The 27330-nt window shown below is 38.8% G+C and overlaps 1 protein-coding gene and 1 long non-coding RNA gene across 2 annotated transcripts; both read right to left on the bottom strand.

The window, feature by feature from the left end:
• Positions 1-411: 411 nt before the first annotated feature.
• vapb (VAMP (vesicle-associated membrane protein)-associated protein B and C) lies at positions 412-26383 on the bottom strand. The gene is made up of 6 exons (XM_056395658.1): positions 26153-26383; positions 16948-17100; positions 11029-11132; positions 9357-9437; positions 6860-7039; positions 412-4102 (listed from the first exon to the last, which is right to left on the bottom strand). The coding sequence occupies exons 1-6, from the start codon at positions 26208-26210 to the stop codon at positions 3947-3949; spliced, it is 732 nt and encodes a 243-aa protein (XP_056251633.1). The 5' UTR covers positions 26211-26383; the 3' UTR covers positions 412-3946.
• Positions 15571-16930, bottom strand: LOC130181444 (uncharacterized). The gene is made up of 2 exons (XR_008829573.1): positions 16181-16930; positions 15571-16102 (listed from the first exon to the last, which is right to left on the bottom strand). It is a non-coding gene; the product is annotated as an uncharacterized LOC130181444 (long non-coding RNA).
• Positions 26384-27330: the final 947 nt, after the last annotated feature.

Raw genomic sequence — 27330 nt, 5'->3', positions numbered from 1 at the left:
GCCTCAGTTGATGTGACCTGAGTCAAGTGCAACGTTTCAGCCAGATGGACCTCGTCTTCTTTTCACAAACAGCCTTTCCTTTAACTGTTCTTATTGAAAACAGTTCATCCTGAGATCACTTGGACCGAACCTCTCTGCTAATGGCTGTCTGCAGTGAGCTTAAGAAAAAAAGAGAGACCTGTGCTACCACAGATGTACAACCAAATCGCACAAGCAAGAAACTACACTTACATTTCAGTGCATGAATTGACCTCTGAATTGAACTTTAAGTAGCGCTGCACAAGTCGTATCAATACGAGAACCTTCAAATTCTTTCACTTCCTTCCATGATTCTTGGGGGCGCCATTTTATTAATGGAAAAAACACCTTGTACCCTGTGTGCATAACGGGAAATGACTTCACACAATTAGATATGGGCTTTATTCATTTAATTTATTAAGATGCTACATAGTCCAACCAGGTTGGGTTGTTTTTATACACCAGAGAGACTACTGTACTAGGAATATTAATCTTCTTCTCAGATAGACTTATTTATTTATTTATATACATACAAAACAGTTTTCCGACTGCTTACATTGATCACGGTGATGGTCAGAGACTCCAGGACAGGTCAGTGTAGTGTGTTTGACAACTATGCCTGGATCCATTAGTATTTACATGTAATTATTTTTGTTTCTTTAATCCTACTTGGAGTACCAACACCGACGTAACTGTATATTCTGGTAGGTGGAAGTATTTTCCTTGTGTTAAATGTTCTGATACTCCACCCAGGATTAACTGAACAAGAATAATTTTCTGTAAGTACTGTGTGACCCAGGCCCGACAACCCAAGATGGGACTGTAGCTCAGGTCTGCTCTGCCCTCCCTCTAAGCAGCAAGTCATCCTCAACCCAACAACTTTACAGAGATACAGTAGAAATACACGCTCATGTTTATTTTCATCTCTTACCCGCCAGCCAAATCTATTGTCTCCTACTACGCTATAAATGAAAAGATGGTGGATTTTTGTAATTTTTTTTTTTTTAATTTTCAGTTTAGCAAAGTGGAATACACTCCTGCCTACTCATCTTATGAGGATACACTGGGATAAAATGTAACCGACTGCCTTCAAATAATGCAAAGTAGAATGACACTTTCCAATGCATTATTCTTCAATATGCAAATTGGGAGATGAAACAATTTGAGTATGTTTTTCTTTTGTTTATTTTTGACACAAAAATAACCATTGGCTCTGGAACAGTACAATGCCATCATGTGATCCCCTCACGGCTATAGCTAGGCTGTATGCTTTTTTCCTCTTGCTTGAGAAAAAAATATGTTATAAGCTGCAGGAAGATCAAAGGAGAAACACTCGTAACTTTAGTGCATTAAAAATGAACACAACTTCAAATGCAGTGAGGATATAACATTAATAAGCAACAGATAAATGCTGAACAAACACCAAAAACTGAGCAAAGGCCTGCAGTGGAGTGAAAGAAAAACAGACAAAAAAAAAAGAACAGCAAAATGAACAGCAGTTGAGAACTGCAGCAGCCATCTTAAAACACTTGCTGTGTCTCAAATCGGAAACTTCGTTCAGTACTTACATGTAGTACACTGTGCACCCAGTATACTCACTGGTGTAGTGCATGTAATCCAACAGGGTAGTGTTGTCTCAAATCAAACACTGTCATTGTGCACTTAGCGGAAATGACGATCGCATCATTTGAATGGGATTGCCGCCAAAATTTCTGCTGTCTTCTCCGCGCATATGATTTACTGTTTCCTGTTTCCTGCGACATATAAGTAAGGCTGCAATCGGCAAAAGAGGTTGCGTTAGACTTTTTTCTTTGTATGTCAGGGTGGTAAAAGTCGTCAAACTCAAAGCCGAGCCCGAACCTTCCTCCATGAACTTAAACCGGGTGCTCCCTTGGACATAACCAGATTGCTGCAGAGGCAGCTGTCATTAGGTTTTGGATCTTTGCCTTGGACAGACAAAGTCTCATGGCCGTAATTTTATTTTGAATGGAGACTGGAATTACCAGCGCCATTTCAGCCAGAGTTTTGAAGTTGGGAAACATTTCTCCCAGGGAAGTGATCAGAAATCAGCAAGACTCCCTGAATGTGGGAGTTTTTCCGATCTTGCAAGCACTTGCTTCAAGAGCAGGGACGTGGCTGCACCCCTCTGTGACCCATGGTACATACACTCGAAGGCCTCCAGTCCGTCGCTCTTCAATGCGCTGGCAGCACCCATATGGTTGAGTTTCAACCGTAGGAACTTTCGCCAGGAACCATTTGAGGAACTATGCGCATTTCCACCGAAGGAGCCAGGGTCTAAATTTAGTTCCGGGGTAATTGATCAACCCCAAAAAAGGTACCTGAACAGGGGGTAGTACTTCCCAAAGGTTCAGGAACTTGGGGGGGGGGGTCTGCAGTGCTGAACAAAAAAAAAAAATTTCAGTGATGGAAAATATTTGTTTAATACGACCCCTGATTGGCGCAGACCACTTGTCCTTCCTAGGCCACCATTTCCACAAATTTGAAAAGTCGTTGGTGGTCCCTCCCCCTCCACTATGTAGCGGTGTGAGTATGGAAGTACGTGATTTGAGACACAGCAACTGAGTCGATCTCTGACATACATTTGCCCAAACAAAACATAATGTCAACAAATGTATGGCTCAGTAGGAAAATATGAGGAAACAAGGTCCCTTTGTCAGGACAAGACCTAGTTGGTGTTGATGTTGTCAGGAAAACCCAAAACCATTCGCTTCTACATGCACCTTCTGTCCATTTATGGTTTCTCTCTCACTATATGTATGCATGCTTTCCGTGTGTTTGTGTATGTGTGTGTATATATATATATGTTAATGTACTGTATATATACCTCTGTCTTGGCCTGAGAATAACTTGCCCAAGATCACAAGGCAAGGCTTTCATCTGGAGAACATTTACAGAAACGATCTAATCCTACAAATCTCATTTCAGGTAGCTGCAATATTCTTAAATGCATCAACCCTAACAACAAAAAAAATAATTAAAATCATAAAAATGCCAGAAAACAGAGAAAAAAGAAAATCAGAAAATGTAGTTGTGCAAACCTACAGCCAAATGACATTATTATTATCACCATTATAAAAGCAATTAAATTAGATTCAAAAGTCCAGATGCAACACTCTGTGTGAACGCATGCAATCAAACATCCCCCTCTGACAACTGGGGGTGTGGTGAACACCTAGTGACAGGTGGCAGGAATAAGGTAGACTGAAAATAAAAAGGACACGAGGAAAGAAAATACCTATTGTATAGTGTTTCATACACTGATCAAGGTTCTACAATCAAAGACAAGCCGATTTTACAAAGCCTCTGATTGGAAGAGTCAGTTTGATAGCCCTGTGTGAAACCCCGACTTTGTGGATCATCGCTCTGGTAAATCCCTTCCTTAAAGGGGGTTTAGCTGGAAGGAACACCTGGATATACTGTACAGTTGGGGGGATTACGTATACATATACATACGATCTGGCCTCCGTCATTTAGAAAAAGAAATAGCAATACACTAAAATGACATTCACACAATTGCAAACTGACTCAATCGCACCAAACACTGCCTCGCCGGTGTTAGAAAATCCATTGGTCTGAATCACTAGCATTAAGTCATGTTTCCATTACCCCCCACCCACCCAACCAGTCATCTGTATACATGAAACTTTGGGAAGAGGGCCAGAATGATTATGTGATGATTACGTAGAGGCAAGACCTGTAACAGTAGGTTTGTTCATAAGATTATTTTTTCTTTTTTTCCTCATACATTACCTTTTGAAATTTTTTTTTTTACATAAATTAGACTGAATCAAAACTTGTACCACCCCCCACCCAGCGGATATGGCGTTTTCTGATCCAAAATCCCACATTCTGTGATTTGTTTTCATCCCCCGAAAGCATGCTGCGGCCAACCGAACTTCTCTGCGCTCTACAAGACCAACTTGCCCACGATGACGCCCACCACAAAGAAAAGAATGATGAGGGCCACCGTGCGGGCGCTCAACCCTTCCTCTTTCTTCATGCCAACCGAGGTGTGCTGAGATGACATCACGTTACTCTTCCTCATCCGCAGACCATCGTCCTCCTGGAACGGGGAGGAGTGGACAGGAAATAATTGGGATAAGATGAAAGAAAGGAAGTGTGTGGGAAAAGGAAGAGGGGTGGTTGTAGTGGTGGGAGAGTGAAATAAAAAATGAAGATGAAAGAAGACAACATGGGGAAAAGACACGGTCAGTTTGTCAATCAGTCAACAAGATGAGGCAGTATTTATTTATTAGCTCAAAGAAATAGAATCTGCTCAAATCTTCATCTGACCCAATCCCCCGAGGACTGCAGAAGGCGCCAGGCTTTAACACACTTCATTTCCCAGCAGCGGGTGGGGGGGCTCTCTGTTAGTTTAATCTAAGCCGCAGGAGCAGCCAACAGTCGTTCTGCCTCTGGCATGAGCTCAAAGGGGAGGAGGTGCTGGTGGTGTTTGAGGGGCTGTCTGTGATGTGTGTGCATGTGACTCATTTCCAACCAAACCTTAACAAAACCCAATAAACCTTACTTCATTGATCGGTGTGATTGATGGCAGACTCATTGATCTGCACAACTGCTTTACGAGCATCGAACCCTGAGGTCTGACACTGATTATAGATATGAGCAGTTTCACTTAATGCAAACCTCAATCTTGAGTTACTGTCTCTGTTCAAAGAAATACAGCGAAGGGTGGAGGACGCTGCAGAGTCATTTGGAAGAACAACTTTGTGTGACTCAAATTTCCACTAATTTGCTTATCTTGATTGTGAACATCAATCAGTAGAAAAAAATAATCAAGAAACACAAATGAGACTCTGGATGTTCAGTGATGTCATCTGCAAATTTTGATGATTCAGATGAAGGGAGGTTTTTGTCTTTGTTCATTCGGTGGAGTAACACTTCCCCTCTGTCTTTGATTCAAGCCTGAAGCTACACTGACTGAACTAAACCATATGCTACAAGATTGAATGTACAGTACATATTAGAGGGGAAATCAGGAAATTAATTTATAAAAATTTTGATAATCTATTAATCGTTGTAGTAATTTTTTCAAGCAAAATGCCAACGACTGGTTCCAACTTGTCTAATATGAATATTCGCTGCTTGTCTTTGTGCCTAATGAACATTTCTCACTATTTTATAACATTCTGTCAACTAAACAACTAATTGATCAATCAAGGAATAATAAATTAACAATAATGAAAATGGTCCATGGTTATAGCCCTAGTTGATTATTAATAGCATCAATTAATTAATCAATTATGAAAGTCAGTTTTTACAATACCAAAATACGCTGGTTTTAGTGTTTTCTTGGACTTCTAGGATTGTAAAGTGAACATCTAATAGTACAAAAAAAGTACACAAAAAGTACACAAAATAAAACTGTTACTGATCTTCAGCCCTTTTGATTACAGGCATTGTCCTTGTCTCCTTTGAAAAGTAACTTTTTGAATTTCACAACCAAAAAGTCAGAATCAGTACAACAGATCCTCACCCAAAGTTACAGAGGCACAAACATGGTAGAAATGTTTTTTTTTTTTTGCCTCGTCTATTTTTTTTTTCCCCCCTTTGGCATATAAAAGGGAATGTAAAGCCTGTAGTAGTAGTAGTACCTATTGTGTGCAAACACTTGGAGCCCTAGCCACAAGTCTGAGCCAACTCTGTGTCAACAGCTGTTGCAGTGATATGGGATCCTAAAATTCATTGCACAGACAGAATCAGTTGACTTAGAGCTTCCAAACAATGAATAATTTGTCAAGGTTTGTGAAGACTGAGCCCAGTACAGGAAAAAACACAAACTAAAGTATTGCTACCAAGGCCAAAGGGTCCAGTGGATGGGATGGGGTATTTTCAAAGCTTAAATATGTCAGCTTGGGGCGTTGTGTGGCGTAGTGGTCTAAGCAGGCGCCCCATGTGTAGAGGCTACAGTCCTCGCTGCAGTTGGCCCCGGTTCGAGTCCCGCATCGGACGGCCTTTACTGCATGTCATTTCCCCCCTCTCTGCCTCCCCATTTCCTGTCTCTCTCCACTATCCTGTCCAATAAAGGCACAAAAGCCCAAAAAAATATACTTTAAAAAAAAAAAAAAAAATATGTCAGCTTGGGTTTCTGGGAAAATATAATAGGCATTTTGCTCAACGTTCTGATGTTTTATAGACCAAATGATTGGTAAGTTGGTTGATAATTGGTAAGCAATTGTAGGCTGGAGTTATAGTATATGTTGACTGAACATTTGATTTGTTGACAGTAACTTGTATCCAGTATCTACCTATTCTCCAATTGGATCGCACACTCACACACCAATAAAAGTGCCCAGCAAGCATGTGATTAGTGGAGGACCCACTCCTTAGCCACAGCCATGATTATTACGTTTTCATAAGATATAATCTTTGGGTGGATTAAGCTTTAAGGAAAACAAGCAGTGGTACTACATTGCACAACAAAGGCCACAGATTTAATGAGTGAGGCGATTGTTTAAACCATCATGTAACGTGGATAACAAGATGCATCAGAATCTGTCTGATTAAGCTCAGCAGGTGACTGATTGATCGATGCCAACATAGGTAGGTTTGTTTTGTTGAAATTAAAAAAGAAAAACTTGATGATTGATTTGATAATCAGTGAACAGCTGGATTTGTATCATCAGTGGTTCACCACCTCCAGTAAACAAATTCCTTGGGGAAACCATGCACATCCTTTATCATCCCTGACAGGGAGACTGGCGGGGTACGTGTGTCTTTAGTGAACCACTGCACAGGAGAATAAAGCAAAATGAATAACAGAAAAATGAACCGACTCTGGTCCTTGAGTCATCTCACTCACCCTGATCTGTTTGTTTTCTTCCCGTAGCCTCTGAGCCTCCATCTGCAGCCTCTTACACTCCTCCATGATTTTCTTTACCTCCCCGTCATCAAGGGTGGAGCTCAGTGACTTTGCAGGCAGCGCAGACGAGTCTGACTTCAGCAAGCTGGACGACATCATCTTGTTGGACTCCATGTCATGCTGTGAGTGGGTTAGATGGGCACAAGTTATAACGTAATATGTAGACTGTTGTTTCTGAAATGTTTCTATGGTAACTCTGAGCAATGGTTTTGCTGGCACACAGGTACAGTTTACATTTGGGGGACTTGCAGACTTTCATGTCTACCATGTATGGAAAACACAAGCCTACAGAAACAGAGCCTCATCTGAAGCCTCCTAGCTCTACAGTCCATTATGAGGCCAACATGCTCCAAAGTGTAAGAAGGTCAGTTAACTGCACAAGATGTCTTAAAAATCGAAGACCGCTAACAAGCTTCAAAACTAACTGTGCACTGTGATAATATGTTCAACAGCAAAGTCTTCTTTTATCCCAGCAGGGGAAAAATAAAAAAAGCAAATGAATAGCTTCATAAATTGCAATCCTGCTAATGTAATTTAAATGCTCAAATGACCATGTGGCATGGCTTATGTAGGCCAAACAAAAAAACCTTTCAATTACATATTGCAGAGGCAGTCAAAATCTTTCCTAAAGGAGATATCATAGCCAGACTTAAACAGAGAGGCGCCTATTGCATAAACACACTAGACGATATATATACACACACTATATACACATACAGTATGTACACTAAATGACGATTTCTCTTTACCTCGTTCCTATTAATTATTTCAAAAGGTCTATTAGTAGGGTAGTAAATATAGACAGATTCTCTTTATTTATTTTTATATGTGGCTCAGCACTTACAAATGGCTCTTGTTTAGTGTTATTTTATTGCATTGTAACAGCTGTATAATGTATTATGACGATGTTTACTGTTCACCATTCCCACAGTCTAGTTATTTAGACATTTATGCAACAAGACTAGCTGGGGTTACATAATATTTATGATTTCTGTTTTCACCTTAGCCTAGCCTTATATGGATATACTCTTATGTATACTGCACCTTTCATAGCTGGTACTGTTCTTTGTCGTGTGCTACTTTAGTAACCCTGTTGTTTACCTTAATACTTTGTTATATGCATGGTTATGGAGTGTCTTCACTTTGTTGTTTTGCATATTGCTTATTTACATATTATACTACAATTTCTTTCCATAATATTCTTCACAATGTCACAGTGATAGCATTTTCAGAATTTTCTACTGTCAAATTGTAAAGACAGAGTATTTATCTATTGATCTACTTTGTATTTTCCTTATACATTTGTACTTTTTTACATGCATCCATATTGGGTTACACTCTTTATATTGAAGATAATAGTCATTCATTGTTTTCTTGGTTTTTCTGTGGGAAATCTACCCAGATTATACTGTTCACTATATGTAGTGTTGAAGAATATATGTGCTGTGCTTTCTATACAGTGTATATAAATTTCTGTAAGATTTTAAATATCTGGAAGCTTTAAATATGATATTATTCGTTTTAGTCTTTAAGCTTTGAAAAAGGCATATTTGTGCCAAAACATCAGCTTATGGAGGAAAGTCTGTGCTGCATAACCATCAAATGTGCTCCAGCCTCTCTGCAAGGTTTAATGCTTGTTCAGTGCCTCCTATCTCTGTGTTTGTAGAAGAGTTCACCCAGGGGTGCCTTTCATAAATGGATCAAGCTGGTTTCTATCAGCATTATCTCCCTCTAACGGACTCTGTGGAGCACAGTGCTGACTGGGAGCCATGTGTATGTATCGCACAGCTCATAATGAATTGAAAACAACTACTACAGGTCCTTTTCCCTCCTGGTGTTCATGAAGCCCGTAGACTCAGCTCATAACATGACGAGATAATGCCTCCACAGTTGTGTGGGGTCTGAGAGGAATCGCAACAATAATAAAGCGCATGTGAGACTGAACAAAGTGACCCTCTGAAGGGTTGTTGATGCCTGAGAGTATGGGTGAGGAAAGGAGAGAAAGGTGGAGGTGGAGGAAAGTAGGACAGGGTGGAGAGAGAGAGACAGCATAGACAAGATAGAAAGATTAAGAATGAGAGAGCAAAAAGAAGAGGAGAGATGAAGACTGAGATGGGACAGCTGAGACAAAGGCAGAGAAAGAGAACGCAGATACAGCAGCGGAGTGCTGGAAAACAATAATAAACATTGTACCCTATAAATAATGTAGAACCTCCTTAGGACAAATATTAAAGAAATGTTGTACTGCACAGAAAGAAGCATTAAAATAATTATTTTTTACATTTGATGAAAACCAGCAGCATGATAAATAAAGAATTAAAAAGAATTAAAATTAGTTTGGCAATGAGATGTAGTCTGTTTGATATACAATCTGTAGTGACAACAAAAACCAACACGGTCCAATAAATAGACGAGAGGAGCAAGAGCATGTGCTTACCGTTTTTTCGTTCTCCACTGGCATCTCAAAAACACACCTCAGCTTGGAGTCCATCAGCTCCTCTGGCTTAGCCTCCTTCCACTGGATTCATGTGATCGAGGTAAAAGTGAAGATTGCAATGGTTGGTGAAAAATCCAAAACCAAACTGGAGTAACAGCAACATTTATAAATCTATCTTTCAATGTTACATGTTTAAACAGGGTTTCTGTAGTGGTCCCACATTTGAAGACCTTTTTAATACCACTTAGAACGCAATTTAATACTGTTTTCATACTGGGCAAAGACTGACAGAAAACCAGTAGGAACAATAGGGACACTTTAGATTCATTAAGTGTAAGACAATGGATGTTGTATGGATGTTTTCTAAGACACTGAAAGGTCAATTTTAGATATTGATAGGATATGCATGTTCTCAAAAAGAGGGGGAAAAAAATAATTTCATAATTAACCTTTCTAGAATATGTTAGCCCCTATAAGACAGTCCAAGGGGTTAAATGTAAAGTTTGCCAATCTTGCTGTTGTTCAAACTGGGTGGCAGAAGCCTGATGTTTAGAAAAAAACCCTTAAAGGCTTGTAATCCCAAGGTTGCCTGTTCGAATCCCACACCAAATGGAAATTTCTTCAGAGGAAAAGTGGTAAAGTTAAGCCGTAAACGTACACCACAACTGCAAAATGCTGTTTAAATACTTGTAATTACTTCTCATTCAGGCTGTGGCTGTAAATGTGACTGTGATCCTCAATGTGCATTTTTCACATTTTATCAACAGCTGGACTGTTATCAGGGAGATCTGCTCTGTCCATTGTTCCCCGGCTCCACATCTCGTGTGAAACAACAATGGACATAAATTTACCACCAGGAGGACTGTACTCTCTCTCTGTTGTGCTCCTCTTAAAATCCAACTTCAAAAATCTGCTTTCAAGTCTAACCTCTGCTACAATCACAGGCTTGCACAATACCCCACTGGGGGTTCAGGCTCTGCCTCAGTACAGTGTCTCTTTTGTAATCGTTGCTCAGGTTGTGTGTGTGTGTGTGTCACAATAGCATACCAAATTCTTAAAACCATTGTTAGCATATTAATAATGATTTACTGTATGTATGTTGGCCAGTGACTGCAGAAATGACTTTGAGACAACACATGCTGTTATGACTAAACTGCGTTCATTGTGTTTTTTTATTGCTGTGTGTCAGCACTGCGATGGAGGCTCTCATCAAGGCGGGGAGATGCAAATCAACCACCTCTTTCCTTAATGTTACATTCATTGGATATATTTCCTGTGTTGTTAAGGGTCTGCCCCTGTGAGAAATTCTTTGAACCCACTCATCAGAGTTTCTGTAGTGTTCACTAAATTAGATGTAATCTAAAACTGACACTTGCCCATTATGATTTGATGAACTCCCTTCCTACTGTGGATAGCACTAGTAGTAATAATGCATATTAACTCCATAAAAAACAATGAAAAAGCCTCATGCATGAACAATCCACTGTGACACCAGTCTCACTTGTTGTGATGTATAACATCTCCTGACTGTCGCAGGCAAGAAAAGATATTAAACACCTTTGTAACATTTGTAATACGGTTCAATACTTTCTTGCATTTCAATGCTTTTCAAGACCTACATATACAGTGAATGATGGTGAAAATTAATTTCAAGAAGATGAGACACACTCACCACTCCCTCCATGTCAGTCATGTCAGGAGGCGCTAACATGGACTGGACCATGAACTTGTGTTTGCTCTTCTCATTGGGGTCGTAGTCAAAAGGCTGCAGCATAACTGAAATACAAAATGATCAGTGTCAGCATAGGGAGGAAAACATATGTCCTATGCACCTGACGTAAAGATTTCAGGATTTTCTTCTTTGCTATTATGAAAAGAAATGTTAAGAGCATGCTATGAAATCACAGCAAATCTGTAGGCTCTGTAGGATTATTAAAATAATACTTAAGGGCAGTAGTTCTGGGGTTGGGACCCCTCCAAGGGCTCCAAAGATAGATCAGACTATATTGTTCTGCTATATTGTTCTTTATTTTTTTCAGACTTTTCTCTAATCTTTGCTTATTTTGTGAAAATATTTATGGACAAAATCCTTATTTATTTGTCTTTAGTTAACAGATAAAATTAGGAGTGACAGAAAACATAGGGATGATAAGTGACAAAGGTGACCAGGAAGTCCCAACACAGAATTAGTATTATAATTTTGCTTTGTAGTGACTAGCCTAATTTTATTTCCCCCTATTTTAAACCTCATCATCAGGAGGTTCAGGAAAAAGTGTAAAAAAGCTCTTATTAGTATCATCCAAACTGCAGCAGACACACAAGAATGCAACATGATTTGTGGGTGAATCTCAATGATAAAAAAAAAAATCTTCTGTCCCAAGTATGAACACTTACGGAGCGCCAGCAATTAGGCTCTTCCTTCTTCGTTGTCAGCAACTTTCCATCTCTTTCCCTTTCTAAACTCTTGTGTTGGCTCCTCATATTTAAGAGGAATTAGTAAGGATCAAATACCCATGTATTTGTCAAACGGTAAACTAAGGCCTCCACGTCTTCAAGAAACTGGGCTTGCCCCTGCTGCTTGAAAAAAAAAAAAAAAAAACATGGTGGGGATGATTTATTTCTATGTTCGTGTTACCATGACGGCGAAACACTGACAGATCTACAAATTCCCAAGGGGGTAATCTTGCTAACAGCTTCCAACCCTGCCTTTTTCTTTCTTAACATTACATATCACTCTAACAAAAAGCAGGTGTGGAGTTGGAATACAACTTTAACCCATCACCACATCAGTCGCTTCAGCCTATGGTGTGTTATTTGATGTCATTCCAATGACTGAGAAGGTATTTTAGAACTGCAACGATGATTTACAATCACTTTTTCATGTCAGCGTTCAAGTTAAGTGGGCTGGAAGTGCAGAGCTGATGAAAATGTCTATTGATGGCTGATCTTTTTGTCCTCTTTTAAATGAGGTGTAATTCAAAGACATATTTTGACATCAGTACCAACTATGTCTGCAATGCTGGCATGATTCTTTGGCTTTGACAAGAAACAAATGACCTCCTAATTTCAAAGCCGGTGTAGCTATCAGGATGGTTTTCATATATGGCACATGCCAATTCTCCCTAGAGTGGAAAACCTCAGAGATGTAGTGCACCATTACAGCAATCAGGGCAGTTCAATATCGCAAACCAGAAACAGACGGCACGAACAGATTGAGAACGTCCTGTTTCAGTCAGACCCAATTTGCACGGCCATCCACCTTAGGGTCCAAGGGGACAATAATAGAGAATGGAGGCAGGAAAGCATGTAAGTTCTTTGAGCAACATAAAAAGGTCCTGAGCCAAAGCCTGAGATGAAAAAGACATTTCCACAGTAGGGGAAAAAATTATAAAATTTATCTTTGATTTACAGCCTTTGAACACACCTTTACAAAAAGCTACTTCTGCTAATGGCATGATTTAGTATTCTTACTTTATGTTGGACAGACATTAATAACACTCACAAAGGCTAATTGTAGTTAACATGATGGTCAAGCGGGATGGTAATCGCCTGCCTGCTTGTTGATAATGAATGGAACGAAGGGTGAGGGAGGGGGGTAAGAAAACTTTCGTTTCCTGTCACTAATTGACTATGTCACACGGGACAAGACGCTCACAACAGAATTACCGCTAACTTTTTACCCTGGAGAACTTACAGAGGTTAGGGTTAAGCCTGCAGATGATTCTTTATAGTAGGGAATACATGATCATTTAATCTGAATTAAAAAAAAAACAACTAAACAGCTGTTATCTTTATTAACAAATTAACTGTCCATTTACAGTTTTATAAAAACAGACAAAAGCAGAACTAAGAGGCTAGAATCACAGAAGGTTTGGTATTTTTTGCTTGAAAAATTACTTGAACCTTCAATCAATTATCAAAATAGTTTGGTTTAATTTGTTTAGTCAAATTTATGTTTCATCACCACTCTTTAGCTATTGGTTTAACAACAAAGACATTCATCGCTCAGTTCAGTTTAAAAACTATGGTGCCATGTAGCTCATATTATGTCACTTAGCGTCAATAAAAGTATAAAACATGAGACTTCAGCATTTCCCTGACCCATTGAAGGTGAATTCTCAGCAGCATGTAACACAAAACAAAATCTATATTTGAAAATATACAGACAATAATATGAGATAAATTCACCACTTGTCAGTCTTTACTTTACTTTAACTGAACATTATGACACATCATGATATGAAATGAGACATGCCATGACACATGACACCATACAGCTCAGTATCAGTGACCTTTTCACACCATTCAGAGAAGCCATTCAGAGAAGCCTTACGTGTAAAAGGGTGTTTCCTGTCCACTTTGTTCAGTATTACTCAACGCAAAACCTGGTCAAAGATCAGCAAACCTACTGAGACAATATAGCGTGGGAGCGGGAAGAGAGTGAAGTCAAGCATAGCTGTTCAGATACAGGTCCGGAGGGAATACTTGCCGACATGTAACAGCAAACACTCATAAAACGTATTCATATTCAGGCTTCTCAGGGAAGCGGGGTCTCACACTCCTGAGCGTGTTCTCCTGGGTCCTTCTTATTCAATATAATTCAAAAGGAAAAAAAGGTACTGACTATATACCACCAGGCTTATTACAGGATGGGAAATAACCCACCATTCACCAGCACTTCAATCCACCACACTTTTGAAGGAATCTGCTACTACTCAGATGTCAAGTGCTGTTATAAGAATGTTGTTGCTGGGTAAAATAGCAAATGAAGTTGGAAAATGGAGATGTACATACAGCATTACTACACCACTTTAACTTTTACCGTAATTGATTATTTGCATTTTCAGAAGGCTCCTGTCTTTTATGAAAAGTTTTATTTTGTTTAGTGTGTTTTTAATCAGCCAAACAGCAGCACCAGAGAACCAGGTTTCTTGTCTGTCTAGCTCTAGCTACACTCCCTATGACTTGCTATGCTAACATCAGCTTGTTGACAAACGATCACTGAGAGCCACATCTTACATGACTGACAAAGAGGAAACTCCCTGTGTCAAAATTGGGCAAATTATGTTCTTCCTCACATGGGAGCTTCAACTCTGGCTGTCTCTCTGACAACACTATCCTGTGGTACATCTTAATCATGTTCTAAAGCATTAGCATTTTGCCTCATGAAGGTCTGAGGGCCATAAAAGTCGTAAATAAAGTACAAATGATCATCAGTGTACAGGATTTTTTGGCTCTTTTACAACTATTTACATGTATGAAAACATAAATGGGTGCATGTATAGAATCACATATGGTGCATTTGAAGCGATTTCCAATCAAATGTATTTAACTTTAAACAAACAACCTGCTTTTGTTTAGGGCGTTTTTAGTGTATTTGATGTTTGTCCAACAAAGCTGCAAGATACATTTCACTGTTCAGTTTGTTTGGTTTGATTGAATGCAAAGACATTGTGGTATGAAGTAATTTTACTCCATTTCAGCACTAATAGTAGTATGTCAGGAAAGTTTGATCAGTTCTATGATAATACAGTTTACTGTGATGTTTTTGGCCACATTAACTGCAGCATGAAAATGTGACAGCAGCACATAGTTACTTGTGAATGTTGGAAGAGACCCTTTGTGTGGCATATGAACATGAATATGGATGTGCTAAAGAAGCTTATACTGATAACTGCAACAAAAGAATAGTTATTTTTTAATGCGGTATACTTGCTTTCAGACTCTCTTGGAATGATAATACGACCCAAACATGTCAGACAAATGTCTGACATGTTCCCAGAAGAAGCTCAATATTTGTGGACACAAGGATTTTTGAAACATTCACGCCACATATTTTTCCACTGGATGCTGCTACATAACACCAATCAAGCTCAGCAACATTCCTGTGGTCTCGGCTACATTCTACATATAAAGTTACAGAAGGGTTGAGCTTCAAAAGCACTGTGTCTATCCTCAGCTAAGCCAGCAGATGACACATCTTGGGTTTGTAGGTATCCTGTGGCAGACAGTTCTCTCTCACCTCGAGTAGAGTGCATGTCTACGTAGCTTTTGTGTTGCTCTGTTAAAAAAATTGCAGGTCAAAAATGAGACAAAATGGACCACAGCAAGTTACAGACCCTGTCCTCACAAACACTCGGTATAACAATACTTTTGCCTGAATACCTCAGCATGGATGATGTTATTTTGGGAAGGACTATTTGTGCTTTCAGAATATCTTTAAAACAAGAACATTTTTATTAATAATGCTGGTAAGACAACCAAGAAGGGTTTATTTCACTCAGCTAAACCTGTCCCATGTGTTGTGAGATTTTCAACAATTAGCAGTCATCCAGCTTTTTAGACCAGGAAGAAAGAACAAGGCAGCGTTGCCCCGTGGAGTTGTCTTGAAAACAAACAAAAGTTGTGTTTATATTCAGTGTTACACAAAAAACATTGTGTGTCTCTTTGAGGTCTAACATTTCCTTCCGTATAAAAACAGTAGCAAGTCCGATACTTGAATGCTGCATTTTGAAACCTGCATTGTCCATGTTTATCTGCTTACAGTCTTCTTCTTCACTGCTTTTGCTGGTTTATTGCTGTATTTTACCACCTCCTGATGATCACTGGAATAGTGTGAATCCACTGGCAGGACTGGGTATGGCATCACCTGCATCCTCCAGCGTACGCACTAGTACCCACAGGGTACTTCAGCTATAATGCAATGTTACTATAACAAAAGTCAACCTTGAGTACTTGAGTTCTCCCTGAAGACAGATTGGACAGAAAGAGGTTACAGACCGTGCCTACATGCTTGCCGACTACATTTGACTGCATTTGACTACCTTCTCAGAAAAGCACTCTTCTTTTGGGACTCAAATCTGTGACGGCGACTGACAGAGTGGATGTGCTGATTTTTTCGCCCACTGCTGACAGCAGGCCCCACTGACACACTTTGCAGTTGTTGACACCAGATAGGAGAGGTTGTAAAATGAGTCCGTGGCTGTAAATGGCAGAGGAGGCACAGGGTGGAAACATTAGACTGTACCTGTCTCCCTCCAAGTGTATGACTGAGAATAAGGCCTGCCAGGAGGGACTTGAGACAACAAGGAGATACTTCGTAAAGAGGAAGAAGAAGTGTGGGTGTTTATGTAAAAAGAAAATACCCATATAGGATAGGAGGGAGATAATAGTTGGCCTTCCTTCCTTACACTGAGCCATTCTCACATATACTTGTATTTTATTTTAATTAAGACACAAATAAATCCACAGTCAGATGTACTCAGATATTCAGTCTCATAAGTCCTTGCTGTAATGACTAAGGCTGCAACTCATGATTATTTTCATTATCAATCTTGTAGTCTAGACTTACAGTGAAAAAGATGTATACAGAAAAAGGAAGAAGACCCTCATGTCCAAGAAACTGTAACAAGCAAATGTTTTGTATTTCATCCGATAAAGACAGATTATCTAACCTGTCAAATTAAATTTCTAGTGACTGACTAATGCAACATGCTTAAGTTGCCTATAGGTAAATAAGTAAGTAAATAAAGTTATCTGGAAGACTACTTGCTTTACACTACTTTCATGCCTCAGTTTCCTCATTTTTTACCTGATACGTTGATTGAGGTGCCTGCATCGATGATTCCGCTGTTTGGCCGCACACAGTACCGGCGCGGTGCTGTTGTCTTCACCTTGAAACACACATTCCTGTCTGTTGGGTTGGAGAGCTTGAGATTTGTGGTGACCACGTCTGAGAATGGACCTGTGAAGAAGGGAGACAAGGTGGACACTTAAAAATCAGTTTTTGAAAAGATCTTTATGTTCTCTTTCACAATTATATATAATGTCCTCTAAAGAGTGCAATCTTTAAGGATTATCAAAGACTGAAACAGGAAAAAGGGGGGCAAAACTTAAACTATACAAGTCACAGAAAATGGCAACAAATCAGTTATCTCATTTAAAACTGGACAGAGATCCATTTAAATGTTGATGTTAGCCAAAGCCACTCCCTCAAAGACACTGATCTCATACAATTGTTTGAATGCCAAAAGGAAGAAGAAAACAACACGTGTACATGACTGATGGCGAATGAATACAAACTCAAACAAGCACATAATGTGTGTAACCTGCGCAGTGAGAAAATGACATACAAACCAAATCAAATGAGTTTCCCTAAGTGAACTGATCAAAATACATCAAAATGCAAATCCATCATACACTGCTGCAGAAAAAGCACCAGGAAGAAAAACAAAAAACAATAGTTAGAGAGCTTCAGGTAGACACAGTTCTTAATATTTTATTTTAAACGTCATGTCTTAAACTGACATCACAAAGAAGAGTGTAGAGTGGGAGCTTAATTTTATTGAGCAGATGTCATATATGTCAAATAATTGTTGCAGCTCTTAATATATGGCAGCACTAACATTGAGACACTTTTTTTGTCACAATAAAAGACCAAATTTAAAAACATCAACTAAATATAAAACACTGATTCTACCAAAAACAAACTATTATACTGTGTACACAAAGCATACCAAGGCTAATCAGAGCTTTTTAAACAATGGGAATGTTTAGATAAATTAGCTGACTGAAATACCATTGGGCAAAAACTGTAAAAAATATGTGACATGTATGCTACCACATTTAAATGTGGTCTACCAAAGCTTTACTGGATTTGACTTTAATTATAACAAATTTTGTCTGCTACCCAGAGTTTGGATCTTCTTTCACATATTTTCTTTATTTGATCTGACATTCAGATAAACATGGTTTTACTGCCAATTCAACTACTGCAGGTTTTTAAAACGTTTGACTTGAAGCTGTCCTCAAGATAAATAATTCCAATCTGTTTCTCGCATTAAAGTCCCAAATATTATGTCTTAGTAGCAAGGCATAGTGAGAGCTGGGCTACTGTAAATATATGACAAATGATGCCTCATCTGTCCTCTTGATAAAGAAAAGGAGTTCTAGTATCAATTTACAAAGAATAACCTTTTAAACCTTTAAAGAATAAACTGTGTGTACAAATCTATAAATCACAGACTTCAACTACTGCACTACCATGAGGAGAGTAGCTGATGCAGTTTGGCTTTAACTAATTACAGCTATCATTGTTGATGCAGGCCACATCTCACTGAGGCTCTCACAAGGCCAGATGCATTAAGCTGCTCTACAGATTCGTCAATAATGCAGAAAACATTTACAACAAAAGCCACAGCATAGTAACACTGTGCCAAATCTAATCCATCCACAATGCAGGACTAGACTGTCAGTGTATTTTTTAATGGAGTAAGTAAAGATAGCTTTAAGTTCATTTTCAAAAATTGGTCATTTCATTCATGTCTTTAAGTCGGTGTTTTGACATATTTTTCTGGTCTTAGCGTCTTTAAAAAGCCATAAACCTTGGTGGACAGCAACTAAGTCCAATCAGTATCTAATAATTTCTATTGGTTTTGAAAATTATATGGTTGTCAAGGCAATGCTCAATTTTGAGTAATGTCTGAGGTTGAGGGAATAAAGAGAAATGAGGACATGAAGGAGGGGAAAGTGGGGGAGGCATGGGAATAACCAGCGAGTTCACATACAGTAGCTGTGTCAAATCACCCATTTAGCCCTGCTATTCATAACTATGGTATAGTTAAGGATCTCTCAGTATAGGAATTGCATACACTCAGTTGCCAGTTTATTATGTACAGCTAGGTAAAACTAATGTGGTCAAATCCACAAGCCATGAAATATACCCTCCCTTTATGAAGGTTATAATGTTCGGCTGTTTTAGAGAGGTGTTGATTCAACTGTATGGAGGCTGCAGTTTGTGGTGCTGTTGAAGTATATAATGAGAGACGTTTATATCATTTAATTTACTCTAATATAAATAGGTTGGCCATAATATTAGGAACAGTATTCCAAGTATGATGCAATATAATCTGCATCATACTACAGCCTGCAAAATAACTATAAAGTTGTTCAATCACCACCTCTCTAAAACATTATAACCTTCATGAAGGTAGGATTTAATGCAGGACAGTTATACGAGACTGCATTAATTTTAATGTGTAACTAATAAACTTCTAACTGCATGCATTTGTTGGTAACGTGCTGTCTGGGGTCCAGTTTTGACAATGTCAGTAATGTGATATTTGATGGTTAAACCCAAAATGATTCATCACTACGTAAAGAAGTGGAGATATCAGCAAGGAGTGTTAAGTTTGTGATCAGACAGAAAATTAGACTTTGCTGGAAATCCCCCAGAATCCCAGAGGAATGTGAATGTGTGAAATCATGAAAGTCTGAGAACCCCTGGATTCCCTTCAGCCTCAGTTATACTGTTTGATTATTGCTGTTATTATCATCACATTATCAAAGGTTAGTGGGACTAATGGTAGCTGATAACTTAGTTAGCTATATGAACACTAGCCAAGCAGCCTAGCAATCGAGACTCTTGACGGTTTAGTATGACCTGAAGGCAGGGGGGCGTGTGACCAGCAGAGACAGCCACAGGTGTCAGTAGGCAACACTGTGTCCTAAAAACTGTAACTGGATTACATTTTATGTTAACATAACGAGGTTATGTTGTTAATTTACATATTTGACCTTATCAGTAAATTGTCCATGTTCAGGCACACTTGGTGAGGGAAAGACTGAGGTCTTTCATACAGAAAAAAGCTCACATTGGCTTCAGACACAACGTGTTTATTTACATTTAACCAAAACACACAAACATAATTTCTAAGAGACAGACTTTTTGGCAGCTTTGTTAGCTCTTAAACTTGTACTGTTCATGTTACCTGCTAAATGGATAATACACGAGCTAGTCGAGCAGGTACAGTCTTCAATGAATATTCATGACTGTCTTAAAGAGTTAAGAGCCCCCCCTTTATTTCTTCTTCAAGTGTCCATACTATTGCAGAGATAACGACAACTGCAGTGTGTTGATACAGCAAAACATTTGACTTAATGGAGGGAACTCTAATTTTGTTTGTTATTTTAGAAGTTTTCCACTCTGCCTCCTCCATTATTTTCCTGTATCATATTTCTTTGCAACAACCTATTGTCTATATCAACTTCTGTTTTCTGTAAACAAAAACAAATTTATATCATCTGTACACTGGCTACCACAGCCTCAGTGACATTAGAGCAGATGGCTATATCAGTAAATAGTGATTAATTATAGACAAAACAGGAAATTTCAGCTCAAATAATGGAGAGGTTCCAAATTATTTGAGAAATTTCAAGAAATTTGGCTGAAGAATAGCAAAATAATGCACGTTTCCTTCCACTGCTGTTGTGTAAATGTTAGAAGTTGCTTTCTTCAAGATAAACAGCTGGTGGCACAGATTCTCCAGTCAGGTGACATAACAGTCTAATATCATTCCGCACAGATCTTATGTTTTCGTCTGCTATACTATTTTCAGTCTCTTCATTGGAGTAGTATCTTCAGTGAACATATTAGTTAACTTTTCCACTTGAACCAAGCATAAAAATTATAAAAATGCATGCAATATTTCAAGCATTTTTCAAATTTCCAGAATTTTTTTTATTAGCAAATTGAAAATGAACATAACAACAGGTGGATGCAAAACCACTTACTAACGTATCTCTCCTGTTAGTGTCATTTTTGCTCAATGTGAAGGCAGTAGCAATTGACAGGCTCATGTTTTTCAGGTCAGTTGAATAAATATGCAGATTTAAGAGTTGTTATTTCTATAAACTGACTTAAAACAATCTGTGCATCTGATTTCAATCTCATCCACATATGTCAGCCATCAATGAGAAATGCACCAGACCTATTTGAAATTGCTGAAAAAAGGTATTACATGTGGGCAACGATTCAGAGGTCCAAAGGCACCAGATAGATTAAGAAGTATAGTTATTGCACTCACATGTAATACCCACCACGACAGAAAGCAGCACCTCACACTCTGATTCATCCTAAAATGATGAATGAAGTGACTGAATTTCCACTTTGATGTAAGGTTTTCTTTTCATTTCACTGGTAATGACATTAACAGAAAACTAAAATGTGTTGGATAAGAGCTCTAGTATGAGTACGGTAAGAACAGTACCAAAAAGTGTGAACCTAATCTGGCTAATGCACTGCCCCTGTAGAAAGCCCAGACTCTAATAAGTCTTCTCTAACATTATCGATACATTACACATATCATAGTAAGTGTACCACTGGCCAGATATTCATAGTTTAATTCCAACAAATCCCATTCTGTGTATTACTTACATGCCTTCTCACAAAACCAGTGTTACATGTAATTAATGTACTCCTGTTATTACTGGCAACAGTTTCTTTATTGACAGGACACTCCAGAACCGATATAGTGAAATGTATCCAGGTAGCTAACTGGCAAGTGTTAGTCACTCCTGTGTTTTTCCACTACCTCGAGTGAAAGCAAAGCTAATTCATAGTCAAGTGAGGGGCAATGACGAAAGAACGTACGACTTCCCAAACTTAGAGGATACAGTGCCAATACCACACATTTTACATTTTACAGTCAGACTTACGGAAAACCAAGTTTCATTTTAGAACTTTACAGTATCGTTAAAAACCATATAAAATAAACATTTTTCATAAATTATGCTATGTTTAAAAGGAGGCAAAAAAAATATTTGCAGCCAATGATTTTTGTTACTTTGCTGCAGGATATTAAGATCTGTAATTATCATACACATCATGAACAGACACATGAGTATGGGCTGATTTGGGTTTTGAAACAATGTTGGTCTGGTGATGTTTTTCAAGCTGCTGTAGCAGTGAAAGTATTTTTAGGAAAAGCACAACTCCTGACTTCTTAAGTGTTGACAGTGAAGACAGCATTTGTTGACCAATTTCCATTTAATCAAATAATATTTTAACTTGTGGTCTTATACAACATTACAAACCCCACCACTTGGTAAGGCCAAGTTTTCAAATCAAGTGTAGTTTTCTAATGAAACAACAAACAGGGCCTCTACAGCAGCTACTATAGTGAGGATAAAGTTTGCAGTTGTGAGAAGCACACTTGTGCTGCATGGAGAAACATAGAGCTATTTCAGAATTAGCACATACACCAGATTGAAGATAAAGTTTCAGCTCAGCAAACATCCAGAGCAACTGACACTTCCCTTACCCGTTGAGCAAAAACAGAGAGGAAATTCAGACTCTCACAAGCCTGGCTTAACATCTAAAGACTTTTAATGAAAGGGACTCACGCCACCGACTACTGTACACCTGATCTACTACTTCCTGAAAGTTTCTTGGGACACCGTCCAACTCACGAAAACCACAAGTGGCAGTAAAAAACTATTACGAAGAACTGATACTTGAAACTGTTGTCTTTTAAGGTTGGATTTTATAAATAGCACATAAAAAGTGGGGCGCTGGGAGATTTTTGTAAAGATTTGTTAATATTACCCAGGACGAAGATGAAAATTAATGAAAAAGTCCAGAGTCTAACATTTGAGTATTTGGTCCACAGATGGTCTGAGCCAAGGCCTGACAAGTTGCTACTAACAGACCTACTGCCTATTTCACACTGCGTGCCTACATATTACTTGGGGCCTGAGCATAGGCATGTGATTTGTGGTATTCTTTCTGTCTGTCTAAGACACAACACATCTGATTTGACATATTATCTTTGTTTTATAACACGCTGGTAAGGGTTTATTTTAGAGGTCCCATGTTGTCTAATGGGACCCCTAGCTAATTTCCTAGAATCTTTCCTCATAATTTCCTAAAAACTAGCTTGCATTTAGCTGTAAATTTATTTAGCTGTTTCCAAGAAAGGCTTTGCAATTTGGTCCAAATTATAAGGGAAATGGAGAAAGTGTAAGTTGTAAACACTCGTTATATTTGAGTTAATAAGAAAATACGGAAATTATGGTGTAGCTATGTGAAAAATATAAAGATTTGTCAATATCCAGTTTCCTAGAGGGACTAATATTAATTTAAATGATGTTTCCATTAAACTCATACAACAGGACACCTCAAACATGCTACCTGTCAACAGTTTCATCACAAGTCAGTGTACAAGATTAAACTACAAGTAACCATAGCAACAGTGCTTCTGCTTCATGCTGGTATTTCTTTTTTTTTTTTTTTATTGTCAACAAATGCCATAAAAAGACCATAACCAACAATACACTGGTCATACTAACAAGTACTACCTGTGCATCCAACGCCTGATATACAGTGACTTATTCCCCTATGACATAGGTGTCCAGAGACTATATAAAATATATTTATATAGAACGACTTGTTGTATATTACACAATTCACAAGCTCATAGTGGACTCTGAACCTGTGATCTTTTGATACAACTCAGACACTCAACACACAGGCAGCTTTAGCATGACAGCAGCTTAATGTGTTGAATACTGTTATGAAGTGCTATTACAGGGCTGCAATTAAAAATTATTTTTATTATCAACTAATTACTTCCATTAATCTATGAGTCGTTTGAAAATGTCCGAACATTGTGAATAATGTCCATCCCAATTTCCAGCCAAAAAACCCAAACATATAGACGGGTTCGGAAGTTTTATCATCTGTGCGATGCGCTCTCAGGCATGGGGTACAAAACGACCCAAAATGATTAAGAGCTTATGAGGAGGTCAACATGAAAGGCTGTTTTTGTGCCTAAATCTGCACAAATTCCAGAGGCAATGTGTGGAAAATGTTCATTATCTCAAGACGGAAACCTGCTGGTTAGCTCAGAATGCAGAATTAGCTGTTAGCTCCAGTGATCTGGTCACAGCTTCTGGATTTTATGAAGGCTGTGGATGGTCTTACACTGAAACTGCAGGGATAAACACCAGTTTTAAGGTAAGACAGCTCACACTGTTACTGTGTGTCTAAGGTTGTGTAATGAATATTGCTCAGGCTCTATCTTGTGTGTCTATGACATGTGTTTAGAGTTTCCATTTGGGAATTGGTGATACCTGAGAGAAGATCAGAGTGATGGCTCTGGATGAAAAATGCATCACATTGTTATGCTTACAATTTTCCATAAAATTATAAAACAGTCATGCAGTCTCTTTTCATGTGGCTGATCAATAATACTGATTAAATCTTGGATTGGCACAGTTTGTCAGGAGTGAAGCACTGCCTGTTTACACCGCAGTCATCTCTAATGTGAGTTTTTGCATTATCTGGTATATATCCAGTGCCTGGTATATTTCGAGGAAAGAGCAGGATTTTCATACATTACATAGTACTATGACAAATATGATAACCAGAATGATCACACTAGTGCTCTCGCCTAGTGCAGCAAGTAAATCGCATGACAACCTTCTTTTTTAAAAAAAAAAATGTTAACAGTATGTTTAACCCATGCTACCAGTTGATGTTTCTCGACACAGAAAGGTAATTTCTCTTTACCTGTGGAGCTAACTTTGTGAATGGCCTCGTGTAGCATTATAACTGCTACCAGCTGCTGTTTCTCACTGGAATATGTATCATGTTAGCTGCCAGAGTTGAAAGATGTCTGTCAAAGGTGGCGTATGGTTAAAAAAATTATGCAAAGCAAGCATGTGTGTCAATTACAATCCACCTATAAATAATAATTTCATGGGTTTCCAGGAAGCTGCTTTATTTCTAAATAGCGAAAATGTCCATATATGGGTTTTCTACCCCAACCCAGGTCTGAAGCTGATTGCTGAAGCTCATCCAGCAACAGTGACGCTCACTGGCTTTTGTGACAAACAGAGGCATCACTTTTTGTTGCTGATGGATTTGTTGAAAGTGTATTCTTTGGTTACTTTGGGCTTCACAACCCAAACATTAGGGGTAGGCAAATGAATCCCCAAAGCATGAATACTAGCAATACAAAGTTTTGTTTTAAGTGTTGATACTAGTGTCAACACGCATCCTTGTTGCTATTGTATGCATGTGTACAGTGATGACCTCTCTAGTCTTAGGGAAAGTATAACAGCCAATTTTTGGCATTTTATAAACAAAACAACCAAACGATTAATCTAAAAAAATAATATGAAGATTAACAATCATTTGCTGCAGCTTCGATGTCTCCAAATCCCACTCCTTATAAGAATAAAAGTTTGACTGTGCTTTGAGGCTTACCTCAAAAGTATTAAAAATTTTGTGAAATTATGAAGCTTCTTAATCTTAAATTCAGGGTACAGTATTTCAAATCGTATCAGGATGTCTATAATCTGCTACAAATACAATATTACCATATGTGTTTATGTAACATTATTTGGGCCTAAAGCAACGTGACATGTTGCAGCCAAATACCAAGCTTAACTCAAACGTCTATTAGCGACTGTAGAGCCCAAACGATGAGCACGTTGATGACCTGTAGCTATAACATATTAAGCAGCAAAGGTTGCAGTTATCAGCTGTCGAGTTATTAAATGACAGCTGGCTGTCCAACAGAGCAGAGAGCTAATATCAGCTAGCTAGACCTGCTAAGGATGTTGCAGCTTGCGAGCAATGAAAGGTAATGATTTAGAGGGCAATTATATTGTGATATGTTTATTATTATTACTATTACCCAGTGGACATATGTTCCTTGTCTTGCACTTGGAGCCTGTGTTAGCGGTTGCAGAATGAATGCATGACAGGGCCTGGCTAGCTTAGCCGTCGGAAGCTAATCCAGCTAGCTAGCTGTCAGTTGACCTGCCGTCCTCTCAGAGCAGTCTTGCTCTTTTCATACGAGGGTAATATTATCAAAATATGTACTGCAGCTTCTCCCCAGTTTGGTTACCGTAATACTGGCCTGCCCCCCTTCCGCCCCTGCGCCTAACCCTGCTGGCAGAGGCGGTTCCCCCCCCTCTCTCGTCCAAAGCCGGGCCCTCCCCTCTCTTACCTCTGAATTTCAGTTCGTGCTGAGGCTCCAAGAGCAGAACCTGTTCCGGCCTGGCCATATCCCAACAGCTGGAGCGGGGTTATCGCACTGCAACCAGTTCCTATCGGTTAGGATGTTATTAAGTGCTGCAACGTCCACGGAGTTATTTTATCAATGAATTAGCGGTGGATATCCTGATCCTGTCCCCCCCCGGTCACTGGTGCTACTCGAGCTGCTAACGGCTGTTGTGATGCAGCAGGAAGGGAGTGAGAGACAGCCCGGTGACGTCACTGCCTCTGCAGAGAAAGAGAGAGGGGTGGGGGTTGAAGCAGGGTGATGATGGGTGATGATGGGTGATGCCAGGGTGCACCCAGGGCTAGTTGGGGCCACCACCTCAGTTTATAAGAAACCTCAATGTGTGATATTTGAGTGCAAGGAAGTGGCTAAAACATGAAGGTTGTCATTTCTGACCAAAGACTTCAGCATCTAAGTTTACCAAATATATATATATATATCATAGTGGAAGAAATAATAACAATAACAACAACAACAATATCATTATAATAATTATTATAATTGTAATGATGATAATAATGATAATAATATAGTAATGAAAATACATTTTTATAGCACTTGTAAGGCAGATCCTTTACTTGGGTTACCAGTTGTTCAACAATACTCAGCAACCCATTTACACAAGCTCCCACACTGCCATGTAATGTTTAATTATAATATTGATACCCCAAATTAAAGAGAACCTTAATTATTACAGATGTAATAGTTTACAGACATATTTCCCATCATCCACATACTTTTACCTGCTTTATAGAGAAAGTGACTTGGCTTTTTTATATACAGTACTACTGCAAAAGCCAGAGTCATGCCGAACTATCCTCAGCGACAAGAGGAACAAGTAGTCCTGCAGCAGATGGTCTGGCACCCAAAGAGCCCTGATCAGAGCCCAGTATCAGGGAGTCAGTCTGGGATCACATGAAGAGGCAGAAGACACCGAGACAGCGTAAATCCACAGAACTGTGGCAAGTTCTCCAAGATGCTTACAACAACCTACCTGCCAAATACACTAAAAAACTAAGTGTACTGAGGAGAACTGGTGCTGTTTTAAAGACAAGAAGTGGCCCTACCAAATATTGATTTCATTTAGGTTTTTCCATTTACTTCACTTCAAAACTAGTCATAGG

Source organism: Seriola aureovittata, chromosome 2, assembly GCF_021018895.1.
Source record: "Seriola aureovittata isolate HTS-2021-v1 ecotype China chromosome 2, ASM2101889v1, whole genome shotgun sequence".
NCBI lineage: Eukaryota > Metazoa > Chordata > Actinopteri > Carangiformes > Carangidae > Seriola > Seriola aureovittata.
This window is presented reverse-complemented; position numbering and strand designations above follow the sequence as displayed.

Bases quoted from the DNA above. Each gene is read 5' to 3' on its own strand.
- vapb (XM_056395658.1), bottom strand. From the start codon at position 26,210: ATGGCCAGGCCGGAACAGGTTCTGCTCTTGGAGCCTCAGCACGAACTG. The intron at 7,040-9,356 runs GTAAGCACATGC...ACCCACTCACAG, and splicing joins CAGTGGAGAACGAAAAAACG to CATGACATGGAGTCCAACAA. The intron at 4,103-6,859 runs GTGAGTGAGATG...TCCCCGTTCCAG, and splicing joins AAGAAAACAAACAGATCAGG to GAGGACGATGGTCTGCGGAT.